The sequence below is a fragment of the Bufo bufo genome, chromosome 1 (assembly GCF_905171765.1).
Source record: "Bufo bufo chromosome 1, aBufBuf1.1, whole genome shotgun sequence".
Taxonomy (NCBI): Eukaryota; Metazoa; Chordata; class Amphibia; order Anura; family Bufonidae; genus Bufo; species Bufo bufo.
In genome coordinates, this window is record NC_053389.1 from 151,687,839 (window position 1) to 151,706,432 (window position 18,594).

General features: G+C 44.2%; 1 protein-coding gene across 1 annotated transcript in view; it reads right to left on the reverse strand.

The window, feature by feature from the left end:
• Positions 1–18,594, reverse strand: part of PEX14 (peroxisomal biogenesis factor 14) — a 142,935-nt gene that overhangs the window by 24,386 nt on the left and 99,955 nt on the right. Inside the window, exon 4 of the mRNA XM_040430703.1 lies at positions 2,088–2,216. Within this exon, the coding sequence (XP_040286637.1) occupies positions 2,088–2,216 (129 nt within the window). The remainder of the gene's footprint in view (positions 1–2,087; positions 2,217–18,594) is intronic.

The following is an 18,594-nucleotide window of genomic DNA, read 5'->3' on the forward strand; positions in this document are numbered from 1 at the left end:
GCAATCCCTATGCCGTCGCTCGTCCCCATACAGTCTAGTGGTTTGCCGGCAGCAGATCACTATTAGACTGCGCAATCTGCCGCTGGCAAGCGCTGATTTTTAAGCATGCTTAAAAAACAGAACTGCCTGATGAATAGGCGGTACTTGTATTACACTGCAAGATGATCACTATCGAACGTTCATGCAAAGAACCGCTAGCGATTATGGGCCAAAAATTGGCCAGTGTAATAGAGCCATAAGGCCCCTTTCACACGGGCGAGTATTCCGTGCGGATGCGATGCGTGAGGTGAACGCATTGCACCCGCACTGAATACCGACCCATTCATTTCTATGGGGCTGTTCACATGAGCGGTGATTTTCACGCATCACTTTTGCGTTGCGTGAAAATCGCAGCATGCTCTATATTCTGCGTTTTTCACGCAACGCAGGCCTCATAGAAGTGAATGGGGTTGCGTGAAAATCGCAAGCATCCGCAAGCAAGTGCGGATGCGATGCGATTTTCACGCATGGTTGCTAGGTGACGGTCTATTCACTGTATTATTTCCCCTTATAACATGGTTATAAGGGAAAATAATAGCATTCTGAATATAGAATGCTTAGTAGGTGATCAATTGAGGGTTAAAAAAAAAATAAAAAAATGTACTCACCTTCTCCTCTTGTTCGCGTAGTTCCTGGTCTCTTCTTTACTTCTTAAAAGATATCGGCTAGGACCTGTGGTGACATCAGATCACATGCTCCAATCACATGGTCCATCACCACAGTGATGGACCATGTGATTGGAGCATGTGATCTGACATCACCAAAAGGTCCTTTAGCCTAGAGCTCATCATTAAAGAAGTAAAGAAGAGACCGGGAACTACGCGAACAAGAGGAGAAGGTGAGTTAATTTTTTATTTTTTTTTTAACCCTCAATTGATCACCTACTAAGCATTCTGTATTCAGAATGCTATTATTTTCCCTTATAACCATGTTATAAGGGAAAATAATAACATCTACACAACACCTAACCCAAGCCCGAACTTCTGTGAAGAAGTTCGGGTTTGAGTACCAAACATGCGTGATTTTTCTCACGCGAGTGCAAAACGCATTACAATGTTTTGCACTCGCGCGGAAAAATCGTGGGTGTTCCCGCAACGCACCCGCACATTTTCCCGCAACGCCCGTGTGAAAGAGGCCTAAGGGTACACAGACTGGAGACCTAGCCTGCTAAAGCAAAGAATCAATTTGCCTCTCTAAGGACGAGTTCACATCACGTTTGGCTATTTGATTTTTGCATTCTTTTATAAACAGATCTGCTACCACTTCCATAGGTTTTCAAGGGCACTTTCGTCACGGTTAAACAAGACATACAAGCAGAGACTGTCTCATTTATGTCCCATGGAAAGACAGCATCCCAACAGATCCATTGTACATTGCTAGTCTAGGACGACAGGATGCTACAGGACAGGCATCCAGTTCCACCATCAGGATGAAAACAGTATGAACGCGTGGTGTGAACCTAGCTTTTAGGTGATTAGCAGTAAGATCCTACATGGATAACAATAGGACAGGGGATTCTAGGAAAAACATGGGTGCTTTTTGCAAAAACAGCACCACAACTGTCCACAGGTTGTGTGTGGTATTGAATCTGCGCATTATTCCCTTCAATGGCGCTGAGCTACAATACCTGACTCAACCTGTGCTTATATATAACAAGTAACTAAACTAAAGGAATATGTGCATAAGCATCAGCAAAGCTTACTTCAAGAGTACCATTCACATACATGTCTGAATAGCATCACAATCTCAAATATGACGGCGCCACCCAGTGGCCACTTTACCAAGTCAAAAAACCTAACTTCTGCAAAATGTAAGACTGAATTCTGAGAACAATAACCTAAAAAGGGCCATAAAACTGTTTCATTATCATAATGAATTTATTTTATGCAGCGGAGGCTCACTCCATATAAAAGTTATTTCTCAGCAAATTTTATTTCTTCGGATGATGTTAGATGTTTAGGAATGAAATGCGCGTTTTTTTAATTTTTTTTTATGAATGCAAAGAGGCTGCTTATAAGTGTTTATGTGGAGATTGGCTAGACACTCACGGTAGGGTTGGACAGTCAGCTGATGAGGTGGACCTGGGTGCGGTAAGCCAGGGGTGCCCAAAGGGGGTGGGTCATCGTGGGCAGTGCCAGACTGCTGGAGCGCCAACTCAATCTCTTCATCGCTTAATCCTAAAAAAGGAAGAAAAGGAAAATTCAGATAAGCAGAGATACAGGATCCTGTGTGTATGTGCGCAGGGGAACTATCCCATTATAATGTCACTGTCATGTTAATATATATACCAGGAGGGTAATAAATCGCACTGAATCTTAAAGACTCGGATATTGTTTGAGGTTTGATTTTCTCATTCAATTTGCGTAATTTCTCAACAGTTTTATTACCGCGGCTCGGAGCTCAATATACCACAACCACTCCCCTCCATGTAAGCCATCAGTAGCGACTCCAGCTCATCTTCATCAGTGGTGCAAGCACCTTTAACCCTATCCCCTCCCCCCCAACACCAAAATAAAACACAGCAGGCAGGAAGCTGCTAAGGATTTTCAATGGTTAAAAAGGTTGGCACCCCTCATTCAGCTCACGTAAGATGCAATGAATCCAGACAAAACAGAAGAAAACTAACCAAAGCTAATTATGTAAAGAGGGAGCTCGTTAACGCGCATCATTACTGGAGGAAAGGAGAGGAAGTCGACGTTTTATGACAAAAGAAGAAATAAAAAGAAAATCAAATGCACATTGAGTGATTATAGGAAAAAAGAGCAAAATCCAAAGAATACCAAACAGTCCCAGAAGCAAAATGTCGCCCGTTTAAACTCTCCTCCTTAAGACATGAAGTTTCTTTGTCATTGTGGACTTGACATAACTTTAACATGCTTTCACAAAGGGGGCGACTTCATTTTCTCATCGTCATACAGACGGTGCCACTGTTATTACTCCAGTGTATAAAACAAAACAAAAAAGGCAACTTTACCAGCAGTGTTGATTAAAAATCTTCTTCAACCTATGTGTCTCCATAGTAACAGACTACAAACAAACACTGTGTAGTCTGACCCTCCAGTCATAAGCTCTTTCCATCCGTTTCCCACGTCCACCTGCCTTAAAACCACTATTGTAGCAAAATATAAATAACTGTGCCTTCACACAACCATATTCTTGCACCGCATCTGATCCATAATTTTTGCGGATTGCACACGGACTCATAAATTTCTATGGATCTGCAAAAAATTAAAAATAAAAATGGACTGCACACTGTGTGTCTGTTACATGGTCCCGCAAAAAAGATAGAAAATGTCCGGTTTGCGGACAAGAATAGAAATTGTTACAATGGTTCCACACACACACAAAAAAAAAAAAAAAAAACAGATGCAACATGAACGTCACACGAATGTCGACTGTATATTTTTAGCGGATCCGCATTTTGCAGGCTGCAAAATACATACGGTCGTGTGAATGCACCCTAACAGTCAATCCCTATACATATGTGACTCAAGCTGAAGAACAGCGCACACATGTAGCTGGAGCAGCACAAACTTTTTATAGTCTTCTATGGCTGCTCTTCAGCTCTGGGTGTCACTGTACGGTCAGGCCGCAGAGGGCACTACTGTGCACTACATCCTGATGCTGAACGGCATCAGGACACCGTACAGCAGAGCTTGAGTGGTACCAGAAGGGGAGCCAAGAGGCAAGCCTGGAGTCATAAGCTCATAGTCTATACTTGTCGCTGCTTTTTCAGCTGCTTGTCCACTCCCTTCTACGAATGGCTCCAGCCCTGCTTACTTCTGGCTAATATACACTCTGAATGGTAAGCAAAAAGTAGGGAACAGATGGAAGGGAATTTGATTGCATGATCAGACTACACAGGGTTTGTTTGCAGTCTGTAACCATAGAGACACAGTTTTGCAAAAAAGCTGTAGTGTTAAATGGTGAATTTCATTGACTAAGTAAGCATGGAACAGGTTCCTTCAGGACATAACAGTACAGATGTTGTGAGAGAGTTATTCATTTTGGCTCACTAAGTCTAGGTCTTCTGGCCTAGGAACAAAAAAAATTGCGAAAAAAAAACGACGATAAAATGGAAATGCTGATCCAGCAGATGCAGGGCATCAACAGCGCTTGACAGACCCCACTGACTATAATGGGGTCTGCCTAATTCTGTCCCGTATATATCTGCCTGTATCTGCGACAGAGGCCCATAACTGAATCGACAGATGTGAACCTAGACTCACCCTGAGACAACCCTTCTCTTCTTGAACCAAGCAAGTGTTTGCCCAATCCAATTCAAATATGGGCACCATTACAGACGGCAGACTCCCTTTCTTTTCTGAATAATATGGGGGCACATATTACAAGTAGAAAATCTACCAGTGCAAGATCATTCCTGTAAATTTCCATGGCCACAATATTACCGATCCAGAACATCACTGTGTGCAGCATGTTTTGCCTAATAGAACATGCTGGATAAACTGATGCTATGGTCCATAAATGAATAAACAAAAACAAATGTCGTCGTATCATAGAAATAGTAAAGAATGCTAATATGCCTTTAATTATAGCTAATTTAACCTGTCATTGAAAGATGAACTACATGTATAAATATAATTGCCTTGCATAAATAAGGTTCTATCTAACCGCATGTAGGGGTTGTACTTATATAAATTACCTGGGAAAATTTCACACCAAGTGTGGGTGATGTAATGACCTATAATACCAGAAAAGGATGAAAAGCCTGACACGTTTTCTTAATGTTTAATTAAAGAAGAGCTGAGCAAACCGATATAAGGTTTTGTACGATTCATTATAAGATGTATTTAGGAGTCAAGTGGCTGGTCCCACTCAGTGAATGGCAGGGAAGTTCTTTTTGTGATATAAAAGATGCCATGCTAATTTTATGTGTATGTGCTATACAGCAGTGTGTGAATATAACTATAATAATGCCTCCTGTGTACAAGACTATAACTACTATAATACTGCCTCAAGTGTATTATAATATAACTACTATAATACTAGCCCTATATACAGGAATATAATTACTATAAGACTACCTCTAACTGTATGTACAAGACTATAACTACTATAATACTATCCGCTAGGTACAAATCTATAACTACTATAATACTGTTCCCTATATACAGTAATATAACTACTATAACACTGCCTCAAATGTACAATAATATAACTACTATAATACTACCTCCTATATATAGGAATATAACTACTATAAGACTACCTCATATGTACAAGTCTGTAACTACTATAATACTGCCTCAGGTGTACAAGAATATAACTACTATAATACTGCCTCTCCAGTGTACAAGAATAACTACTATAACACTATCCCCTAGGTACATATCTATAACTACTATGAATACTGTTCCCTATATACAGGAATATGACTTCTATAACACTGCCTCATGTGTAAAGAATATAACTACTATAATACTACCCCTATATATAGGAATATAACTACTATAAGACCTCCAGTGTACAAGAATATACAGTAACACTACCCCCTATAGTACCTTGCAAAAGTATTCACTCCCCTTGACTTTTTTCGTGTTTTGGTACCTCACAACCTGGAATTAACATGGATTGTTTGAGGATTTGCATCATTTAATTTACAGAACATGCCCACAACTTTGACGATTTTTTTATATATTTTTTTATTGTGAAGCAAATAACATAGGACAAAATAACAGAAAAAGTCAATGTGCAGAACTATTCACCCCCTAAAGTCAATACTTTGCAGAACCACCTTTTGCGGAAATCACAGCTCCAAGTTGCTTTGGATAAGTCTCTGAGCTTGCCACATCTTACCACTGGGATTTTTGCCCATTCCTCCTTGCAAAACTGCTCCAGCTCCTTCAAGTTGGATGGTTTGCACTTGTGAACCGCAATCTTTAAGGCTACTTTCACACTTGCGTTTGGGGTTCCGCTTGTGAGATCCGTTTGAGGGCTCTCACAAGCGGCCCCGAACGGATCCGTTCATCCCCAATGCATTCTGAATGGATAAGGATCCGTTCCGAATGCATCAGTTTGTCTCCGTTCCGCCTCCATTCCGCTCTGGAGGCGGACACCAAAACGCTGCTTGCAGCGTTTTGGTGTCCGCCTGAGTGTGCGGAGCCAAACGGATCCATCCTGACTTACAATGCAAGTCAATGGGGACGGATCCGTTTGACGTTGACACAATATGGTGCAATTGCAAATGGATCCATCCATTGACTTTCAATGTAAAGTCAGGAGTCCCTATTAATATACCATCGGATCTGAGTTTTCGCCAATCCGATGGTATATTTTAACTTGAAGCGCCCCCATCACCATGGGAACGCCTCTATGTTAGAATATACCATCGGATTTGAGTTAGATCATGAAAACTCAGACCCAACAGTATATTCTAACACAGAGGCGTTCCCATAGTGATGGGGACGCTTCAAGTTAGAATATACTAAGAACTGTGTACATAACTGCCCCCTGCTGCCTGGCAGCACCAGATCTATTACAGGGGGCTGTGATCCGCACAATTAACCCCTCAGGTGCTGCACCTGAGGGGTTAATTGTGCGGATCTCAGCCCCCTGATCGGGTGCTGCCAGGCAGCAGGGGCCAGACCCCCCCCCCCTCCCTCCCCAATATTAAAAGCATTGGTGGCCAGTGCGCCCCCCCCCCCCTCCCCAGTATTAAAAGCATTGGTGGCCAGTGCGGCCCCCCCTCCCTCCCTCCCCAGTATTAAAAGCATCGCACAGACCTGTCACTTACCAGTAGGAGGAGCGCTGGCCGACCACAGACAGCACATGTAAGTATAAGCTAAGTAACCATAACAGCCAGGACTGCAGTAGCGTCCTGGCTGCCATGGTAACCGATCGGAGCCCCAGCGATTAAACTGGGACTCCGATCGGAAATGCCGCTCCGCTGCCACCAATGAAGGGGGGGGGGAGGGGGGTTGTTAGCCTGTGGCCACTGCCACCAATGTTTTTAATACTGGGGAGGGAGGGGGGCCGCACTGGGGGCCCGATCAGGGGGCTGAGATCCGCACAATTAACCCCTCAGGTGCAGCACCTGAGGGGTTAATTGTGCGGATCACAGCCCCCTGTAATAGATCTGGTGCTGCCAGGCAGCAGGGGGCAGTTATGTACACAGTTCTTAGTATATTCTAACTTGAAGCGTCCCCATCACCATGGGAACGCCTCTATGTTAGAATATACTGTCGGATCTCAGTTTTCACGATTGTGAAAACTCAGATCTGAAAAAGCTGTTATGCAGACAGATCCGCACTGAACGGATACCATCGTTGGCATTTATAGGTGCGGATCCGTCTGTGCAGATACCAGACGGATCCGCACCTAACGCAAGTGTGAAAGTAGCCTAAGTCTGACCACAGATTTTCTATTGGATTGAGATCTGGGCTTTGACTAGGCCATTCCAACACATTTACATGTTTCCCCTTAAACCACTCGTGTTGCTTAGCAGTGTGTTTGGGGACATTGTCCTGCTGGAAGGTGAACCTCCCCGCCCTGGCCTCAGATCACGCACAGAGTGGTACAAGTTTTGCTCAAGAATATCCATGTATTTAGCACCATCCATCTGTCTCTCAACTCTGACCAGTTTCCCAGTCCCGGCTGCTGAAAAACATCCCCACAGCATGATGCTGCCACCACCATGTTTCACTGTGGGGATGGTGTTCTTTGGGTGATGTGATGTGTTGGGTTTGCACCAGACATAGCGTTTTTCTTTGATGGCCGAAAAGTAAAATTTTAGTCTCATCAGACCAGAGCACCTTCCTCCATACATTTTGGGAGTCTTTGTTTTTAGCTGAAAGTAATGGCTTTCTTCTGGCCAACTCTATGGAGCGTACGGTTTATTGTCGTCCTATGTACAGATACTCCAGTCTCTGCTGTGGAACTCTGCAGCTCCTCCAGGGTTACCTTAGGTCTCTGTGCTTCCTCTCTGTTTAATGCCCTCCTTGCCCGGTCTGTGAGTTTTGGTGGGTGATCGTCTCTTGGCAGGTTTGCTGTTGTGCCATGTTATTTCCATTTGGTTATGATAGATTTGATGGTGCTCCTGGGGATCATCAAAGATTTGAATATATTTTTTTTATAACCTAACCGTGACTTATACTTCTCAACAACATTGTCCCTTACTTGTTTGGAGAGTTCCTTGGTCTTCAAGGCAGTGTTTGGTTAGTGATGCCTCTTGCTTAGGTGTTAAAGCCTCTGGGGCCTTTCACAAAAGGTGTGTATATGTAATGACAGATCATGTGACACTTCGATTGCACACAGGTGACATCAATTATGTGACTTCTGAAAGTAATTGGTTGCACCAGAGCTTTTTATGGGCTTTCTAACAAAGGGGGTGAATACATACGTACATGCCAATTTTCTGTTTTCTATTTCTAAACAATAGTTTTATTTATATATTTTTCTCATTTCACTTCACCAACCTAGACTATTGTGTTCTGAACCATCACATAAAATTCAGATTAACAAAACACTGAAATTAAGGCTGTAATGTAACAAAACATGAAAAAAGTCAAGGGGGTGAACACTTTTGCAAGGCACTATATATAAAGGAATATAACTAGTATAATACTACCTCCTATGTACAAGAATATAATATAACTGCTATAATACTGAATACTGTCCCATACGTAGAATAAAAAGGATCAAAAAGAGTATGGTAATTTTTATATTTTAAATCCGATACTCTTCAAGGACTACTCCTTCACAACTTAAAATGAGAATGGCTTCTAGAAGATTCCATTACTACAACAAAAGGATAACGGGATATTTCTAATATACACGGAGTGCGCCACAAGTCAATATTATGTGAACTGCCGTCTCAGCATTCATTGCAAATATTTAATAACCTGAAATGTATATATGTAATTCACAGGACATGAAACCTGTATCAACTCTGTACAGACGGATGACAAAAGGTTAACGAGAGCAGATCGTCCGAGGGAGAAGGACGTTGCAGCGTTGGCTGATATTATAAACTCCTTGCCGTTGTTTATCACCAGCCTGACTAATGCAGGTTTTTCTTTCTTTTTTTTTTTTTTGTTTCGAATAATCTAATGCAAATTAGACACACGCGTCTCCCAGTTGATTGCTATCTGAGCTGAATAATCTGCGAGACACCAAGGGGACACAAGGCAAGGACTCGGCAGGGCGAGATGCCTGGCAGTCACAGAGTAACCATCAACCTTAGGATGGCAGCAGCTTCTTAGACAATGTATTACAGACTGGAAGCCATTTTTCTATCTATACTGTTTTATTTTTCACACCATAAGACTCACTTCAGAAATATTATGTGGGAGCACCTTATAGCCCTAAATATAACAGTACACTTCTATTTTTTATTAATAGCCCATTGCAAACAAGACTATGGAATTGCATTAGTAGCGATTGCCCAATATAAGGAAGCATTGCCTACACAGATGCTGTGACCTTCTGGGCACTACATGACCCCTATGGCTGCCAGCAGAATACACATGTCACTGATTGCATCCTGTACTCTGTTGATGTATTGGTCTTTAACAAAGAATCTCCAGAATACAGGCTGCCACAGGTCCCCTGGACCCTAATCAGATCCGTAATCATGGCAATTCCAATTGTATTATATAAGGCTATTGCTTAAAGGGATCGTCTGACTTCATTTAATAGTATTTACTAATGTATACTGCTTGTCCATATTGCCTTCTTTGCTGGCTGGATTCATTTTCCCATCACATTATACACTGCTCGTTTCCAAGGGTTACAGCCACTGCTGCTGCGCAGATATGAGGTGGCCAGGACAGAAGGTGCTGCGCATGCGTGTCCCCACAGTCCCGGCCAGCAAAGGAAGCAATATGGACAATCACTACACATTAGTAAGTGCCTTGTATTAAAGCTGTCTACAGGATAAATGCCATTTGCTGAAGTGACCCCTTTTAAGTGCATCTCTATCTTTATATACCATTTCACAGTTTTGATATAGAACTGCATTCACCAGCATCCCTTACTTGTTCAGGGTCTTCACAGAGCAAACCCGTATGCATTGCATCCTGGGATGTGTGGATTTACCGCAAGCACTGTACAGGAGTCGGCTGTAGGAAAAACTAACCCTCCCTCGTGCTTTATAGAAGCTCGGCAAAGTTAGGAGTGTCTGTCATCAAACTTGTTGATGGTTTCCAGTTTCAATCAGCAGAACTGTGAATGCAGCTCTGAAGTGTAATACAGTCTGTAGCTTACAGCTAAAATGATGGATGGATGGACGGACAGATGTATCACACGTTTACGATATCTGCTCTGTGATGTTTCAGCTATGTAGTTTAGTAAGCTGCACAGAAATGGAAACCATTAGTTCTGTCAACCCCTGCTGGTCGTTTGCCAGTTTCTTGGCTTTTGGGTCAGCCTCACTGACTTTACCATCAGACACATTAGAGTCCCGGCCAAGTGTCAGCGATCTTTTATCGCAATGTTTGTTGGGTCCTAAAACCTTAACGACTTTTCACAGCACTGGTCTTCTGTCTATGGGTCACCTGGTCTAATGAACACACGTAGCAGAGCCGAGTTTGTCTCCCGAAGAGCTGTATTAGTTGGACATTTTAATGACTCCGAGTAGTAATACATAATAGTAGTAATAACCCCTATATAGTCAAATGTAAAGTTACAGAACACACGTGGTAATATCGCCGTGAGATGTGCTAAACGACAAACTACGCTCTGCTACATCGGTGTCTCACAGCTGATAACTATGACCACTTTCTACTTTAACTTGGGTGGGTCGGAAGGAAAGAATAATAGATCACGTTGCCACCTCATTAGTTATTAACCCTGAAAAATTACCTACAGGTGAGTTACGCAGCGCAGCGCCCTCCCCCCCCCCCCCCAAAGTCGCTGGGCGAGGTGCCGCAGGCTGCGGAGGTGGTAATGAAAGGGTTAAGGTGGAGTTGGAAGAGCATGCAGGGTGAGAAAGCCGTTAAAAGTCCCCGGCTGACCCTTAAGACCCCTATTTCCCAGAGCCCTGTATAAAATTGAATTTTTTAAACATAAATTACACGTAATGACGACACAGTAAAAACTAACAGTAATGGAAAGCTGTGCTGTATTTCATTAGGCGAGCGTATTCTGTGCTACCTGATACAGACGGCTCTTGTTTATGAGTTAGTGTGTTAGCAGATGTGGATAGAGGCATTCTCCTCGACCTTGCTCTTCTCATTGGGGCATGAAATTACGATGCCAGCACCTTCATATTACAGCCATAAATACTGTAAACTGCAAATTTAAGCCAACGGCTCCTATTGTCTCTGCACATAAAGCTGATCGGTATTTATTTAAAAGGGGCGAGGGAAAAATATTATATATCACATTGTTTATGGGTTTAACACCCCTCCCCTTAGCACAGCAGCAGATTATATATATATATATATTAGGGGTGCACCGAAATTTCGGCAGCCGAAAATATCGGCCGAAAATGCACCTAATCCACTTCGGCCGATATTGTTACATATCGGCCGAAAATATGGGGTGTGGGATTTGTCACCCACCATCTGCGGGCGGGCGCCGGGCGGGCGGTTTACTTTGTCACTGCATCTTAATTTTACCTTACAATCGTGAGGCTCCAGTAACTAACAACTCTGCAGGCAGAGCGGAGGGCGGCGTAACGTCACTTACTCACGTGACGCGCCTGCTCCGCCTCCTTCATTCATAAAGTGGGCGGAGCAGGTGCGTCACGTGAGTAAGTGACGTTACGCCGCCCTCCGCTCTGCCTGCAGAGTTGTTAGTTACTGGAGCCTCACGATTGTAAGGTAAAATTAAGATGTAGTGAGTGATTAGTCTGCTGTGAGCAGCAGGGCCGGGGCTGTTATGGGTAGGGGGATCGGTCTATGGCACTGCTATGGGGAGGGGGGATCTGTGCACTGCTATGGGGAGGGGGGATCTGTGCACTGTTATGGGGAAAGGGATCTGTGCACTGTTATGGGGAAAGGGATCTGTGCACTGTTATGGGGAAAGGGATCTGTGCACTGTTATGGGGAAAGGGATCTGTGCACTGTTATGGGGAAAGGGATCTGTGCACTGTTATGCCCATAACAGTGCACATATCCCCCCCTCCATAACAGAGCCACCCACAGATCCCCCTCTCCATAACAGCGCCACCCACAGATCCCCCTCTCCATAACAGTGCCACCCACAGATCCCCCTCTCCATAACAGCGCCACCCACAGATCCCCCTCTCCATAACAGCGCCACCCACAGATCCCCCTCTCCATAACAGCGCCACCCACAGATCCCCCTCTCCATAGCGCCACCCACAGATCCCCCTTTCCATAGCGCCACCCACAGATCCCCCTCTCCATAACAGCGCCACCCACAGATCCCCCTCTCCATAACAGCGCCACCCACAGATCCCCCTCTCCATAACAGCGCCACCCACAGATCCCCCTCTCCATAGCGCCACCCACAGATCCCCCTCTCCATAACAGCGCCACCCACAGATCCCCCTCTCCATAACAGCGCCACCCACAGATCCCCCTCTCCATAACAGCGCCACCCACAGATCCCCCTCTCCATAACAGCGCCACCCACAGATCCCCCTCTCCATAACAGCGCCACCCACAGATCCCCCTCTCCATAACAGCGCCACCCACAGATGAATTTCATTCATGAAAAAGAATTATTAATAAAATCATTAAAAAAAAAGTATTTTAAAAGTATTTGGGCAAAAAGGCAGTTTCGGTTTCGGTTTCGGTTTTCGGTCAAGGGCATCCTGAATTTTCGGTTTCGGTTTCGGACCAGAATTTTCATTTCGGTGCACCCCTAATATATATATATATATATATATATATATATACACATACATACAAACTTCTCCCAAAGACCATCTATTTGAGAAGATCACCCCTTTACCCAGACCATATTTTCAATTACATTGAAAATTCTGCCCATTGGCCACATTCTTGAAGAAGACCACTGGCCAGAAGACCACTTTTTCAATGCAATTTTATTACCTATGCATACGGTGATACATGTCACTGCAAGCTATTGGTACTGTAAGTACCTCAATTAACAATTCCAATAATTAAAAATGATTCCAATTTTGATAATATTGGTTTTGGATGTGACACAAATGACGCAAGACCAGTGATAATAGTTTACAATTGTCCTCTCCATGGCATACTGGGGGGGATCATCATATGTGATAGAATACAACATTCGACGATGGAGCACACACGGACACGAATGCTTGGACTATAAGGCCACCTGCACACGTTGCGAAATACGCACAGTTTTTCAGAGCGGATTCCCGTACAGAAAACCGGCAATATAGTACAGTACCAGCAAAGTGTGCGAGGTCACACAAATCTCATGTGCACTTTCAGGATCGTTTCCGTGTAGAAATTGACCTGCATTGTGGATTTCCAAAGCCGCAGCATGTCAATTATGTTTCTGGATTTAGCTGGGGATTTCACATGAAGGGTGAGATCTGCGACAAAACCACACCAAAAAACACTGTAGAAAATTGCAGATTTTGGTGCCGATATGTTGTAGGTACGCACATAAATCCGCAATCTTATGTGCGATCACCCACATCGCGTACAAGCGGCCTTAGGCTGCAGCTACAAGGAGAACATTACATGTAATGATGGTCAGTGGTGTTACAGTGCACCATGCCGCAGAAAACCCAAACCTGTTGCACTTCTAAGCCGCACGTGTGCCCTCATAGACCACAATGAACGTCGTATACTACTGTGACTTACCTGCAACTTTTCTCGGACAGCTCCTAAATTTTGAATGGCAGACAAGTCACAAAAATGTCATTTGTCGTGAAATATTTTCGAGACTTGCTGTCGTGAGACATATGTCGCCATGTAGCCCCAGTCTTAAAGGGGTTATCCAACATCTATAATGCCCCCCAAAATGCCCAGGCACCTCATACAGGTTATACTTACCCCGCGTTGCTCCTGATGCCCGCCACTGCATCTCCCTGTGCAATGGGAACAAGCCTCTCTAGCATCGCAGGAGAATACAGCGGAGGCCTTGCGGGGAGCAGGAGCAGGGTAAGTATCACCTGGATGAGGTGCCCAGGCAATTTAGAGGGCATTATAGGGGTTGGATAACCCCTTTAAAGCTCCTGCAAATTGTTACCCAGCTTTCCTGGAGCCCTGAAAGGCTAATCTGGCCAATTAGGCCTCATGCACACGATCACAGTTCACAATCAGCAAAATACGGATGACAGCTGCATTCACACTTTTTGCAGACCCATTGACTGATCATCTGTGTGCTTTCTGCATGCGTATGTCCATTCTGTAAAAAGATGTCCGCAAATTGCATGAAAAACAATGGCCCACAAATTAAATCCGGATGGCACATGGATGTGATCCGTATTTTGCAGGTCTGCGATTTGACCACCGCAAAATGGATACGGTCATGTGCATGAGACCTTATGTGGGGTGGGCATCACGACATAACTGGACAGATTTGCTTGGCAAAATTCGGAAAAACCAGAGCGTCAGTGACTGTGTACAGGTTCTCACACAGCTTTCCCAAATACAGATATGAAGGACTGGCCAATAAGAATATGCACCACCTTACAGAAAATGAGGAATATTTAGTCATTTTTGAATCTAGGTGTAACGGTTAATAATTTTTATATCTATATCCAGACCAGAAATTAAAACTCTACCAGTTGGGCTCTGACAATTTGCTAAGCAATTGCTGCCTGGACTCCCAGTGCAAGAGGCTGGCGATGGCAACCTGAGGTTCTAGTGCAAGACAACGCTGTGGTGTCATCAGCACCTCCCCGGGGTACAGATGACACTTTAAAAGACACCTGTACAGCAGGCATGGATATCTGCCATACATGAAACCTTCTCATACATAGCTGGATGTTAAATCAGTTAGGGTTGCCTCTTTGCAGGGCGGCAAGGCTGTCCGATCACAGGGGATAGCTCCTTTAGGAAAAAACAAACAAAAAAACATTTAAAACAGTTTTCTGGGATTACTGGGATTTTTAACAGATATGTTCATGTAGTCTCTTAGCTCATCTTCCCCACCCTTTTTTTTTTCCAATTTCCACCATGTAAACCAATCCCTCTGGCTTACACGTAGCACTTCCTGTTCCTGTATCCAACCAAACCCATAATGCACTTCTCCTTTCTCTGCCACACCTCCAGCACCGCCTCTAACAACACCCACCTATTTGTGTTACCCAGCCTTCTGTCAATTTGGATCTCCCTACAACCTGGGGCCACTGTTAGGAGTTTTTTTTTCCGGGGCCACTTTAAGTTCTCAATCCACCCCAGCACCCCTGATTTAGGACAGTCAGGAGAGTGTGGGGACAAAGAGCATCTCTCTTTCTGGGGGTCCTGTAAGTCCATGCATTACATGGAAAGCCTATAAGCTCCAATGCAAATCTTAATTACCCCTGCAGTAGCGCTTCAGGGAAACTGAACACTTGCTGCTAGTATTTAGCCCCCAGAAGTTCACTGGATCTGGCACTGCCAGATGCGTACGCTATGTCCGCCATCCCCATTAAGTATAATGGGGTCCGGCAGAGATCTGTATGCTGTACTGGAAGACAAGAGGAGTGTCGGCCAGACACAAACCGCTGCATGCTGCTGTCTGTGTCCGAACGCTTCTCCGTTTGTCTGCTGGAAAAGCGTGCCAGAGTTTCACACTTGAGGCCTAACAAAAAGGTTGTCCAAAAAAACGTGCAGAGCACTGCGTGACCATTACGATTTTATATTTTCATATGTATTTTTCCTACTATGTCCAAAAAGAAATTAAATTCCAGCAAATTACCAGTAAGGACACCTATAGGGCTCCTGTAAATAGGGGGTTAATGCAGTACTTGGTAATGGTCCTCGGCTCAGACTTCATTACAGAGCAGCTCGGTGTCCTCCCCTCGGCGCAGAGCATGAAGCAATGTCATTCCGCTGAGTCCTGGCATACTGATGCAACACCTGGACCAGATGAGCTGCACAGACCCTGATGCAACACCCGGGGCCCAGCTGAGTCCCTGTATCTATTCTCATCCTAATAGACATAGGAGCAGGCACGTGTGTGTATCTGGTGTAAATACACGTCTCAGGGGGGAGCCCTCCTGCCCCCCCCCCCACAAACTACCGTAATCTCTCTATCCTTAAAGAAAAAAAAGAAAAACACACAATGATTTATCATATCTTCCTCCGCCGGGAGCCCACATCTTCCAGGAAGAATGAGAGTAATGGGCTTGAAAATAGAAAGATGTTTTGCAGCGTCGCTGGGATGGGGAATAAAGACCCCCAGGTGAATGCGTTGTCCTGAGGTCACCATGGAGGGAGGCTGCTTACCCAGGTAGTGCAGGGCAAACAGGTTAATGCCTTCACCTACGCTATACTAGTCAGTCAATCTAATGGTATATTGCCACCGAGAGACCATAATGGCTAATATATACGCGTTTATTGGCTTATGGCCGCTATGCAGTGTCTAGTAGCCCTCATCAATCAAGGGTTAATAGATACATGCTATTATTTTACTTAGACGATATTTAGAAGGACTTTCTGCATCATATTGAATCTTTCCATGCCACACAAAACTCATGCTGGTATTTTATAGAGACCCAAAGTAGGCTGCAAGAAAACCCAGCCCCTAACTTGATCATTTCCCTCTGTTCTCATTAGTGGTTTAGGTGCTTGGAAATTAGAATTATTATTATAATCATAAAAACTCACTCTCTAAACTCTGCTGTCCTGTGCAGGCTAGACACTGACATGTCAGCTCTAAATCTGGATGTACCCCCTTCTCCCCCGAATCAGCCCCTCCGATGCGCTGAATCGGGCAGGTCAAGAGCTTTTTCTGGAGATCCAGTAACGTACTGGGCTCTTCACGGTGATGTCCCCGGAACTAATGGGCGGGCTTTAGCGCTGCCCTAGCCTGTAAAATAGCTAGGGTAGCGCTAAAGCCCACCCATCAGTGCTGGTGACATCACCGGGAACACTGCTAGGCGGAAGCCTCACCCTAGCAGTGTAAAAAATATAAACAGAAAAGGAGGGCAAGGGAGAGCATTGGAGCACGCAATGCTCCAATGCTCACCTCAGAGGATCCGAGTGGTGGAAGAAGGGGATATGTCCAGGCTCAGCTCTGAACCTGGACAGCCCCTTTAAAGGGGGTTTCTAGATGCTCATATTGCCACTAGAATCAGAACCATAACAGCAGACTTATCCAGAAGCCATCCACTCCATCCCCTGTGTAACGGCCTTGCCGGCGGACTGTAATATTCACTTGTATGGAAGCTGAGCTGCGTTATAGGCAGGCACAGCCACTGCACAGTGGACAGAGCCCTCTGCTCCCAGCTCTGGCCAGGGCTATGTCTCCGGCACCTGCCACAAACTGCTGATCGGTGGGGATGTTGGACCTCCACTGATCTGATACTGGACGTCTATCGAGAGGATAGGTCATTGATATCTAAAAAGTGCAAACCCCTCTAATAAAGTTTTGGTTCATGCATGGACAGGTAAGTATAAAGGGAATTGTTCAAAAAGATTTCTAATCAGAAAATCATTGACATGTGAACCTGTCCCCAAGAAATGCAGTACAATCTGCAGGCAGCGTGTTATAGAGCAGGAGGAGCTGAGCAGAAGTATATGGCTGCGTGTGAAAAGCTTCAGCAAAACATTGAAATTATGCATTAAAGGGGTTGGCCTATCTCATGCATTGGGTGCATATCCCACAGGTGGGAGCCACAACTATGAGACGCCTATCCTAGCAATATGACCCCAAATGGCCAACCCCTTTAAACTCTCTATTCAGTGCATGCACTACTTTTTTGCAATGTGGAGGCAGGACAGAAAACCCATGGAAGCACTCAAGTGAATGGGTCAGCATCCAAATACAGTGTGCACGTGGCCGGTACACGTATATTGCGGACCGCAATAGGGGCACGGACCTGTTACGGTCGTGTTCATGAGGCCTTAATAAAAGTTATGTGACACTTTCCCACAAAACATATCAATCTGCTCAGCTCCTCCTGCTCTATAACATGCTGCCTGCTGATTGAACTGCGTTTCATGGTCACAGGTTCCCTTTAACCCCTTAAGGACACAGCCTTTTTACACCTTAGGACCAGGCCATTTTTTGAAAATCTGACCAGAGTCCCTTTAAGTGCTGATAACTTTAAAACGGTTTGACTTATCCAGGCCGTTCTGAGATTGTTTTTTCGTCACATATTGTACTTCATGACACTGGTAAAATGGAGTCAAAGAAAAAAATTTTTTTGCACCAAAAAATACCTAATTTAACAAAAATTTGAAAAAAATTTGCAAATTTCAAAGTTTCAGTTTCTCTACTTCTGTAATACATAGTAATACCCCCAAAAATTGTGATGACTTTACATTCCCCATATGTCTACTTCATGTTTGAATTGTTTTGGGAATGATATTTTATTTTTTGGGGATGTTATAAGGCTTAGAAGTTTAGAAGCAAATCTTGAAATTTTTCCGAAATTTACAAAAACTCAATTTCTAGGGACCAGTTCAGGTCTCAAGTCACTTTGCGAGGCTTACATTATAGAAACCACCCAAAAATGACCCCATCTAAGAA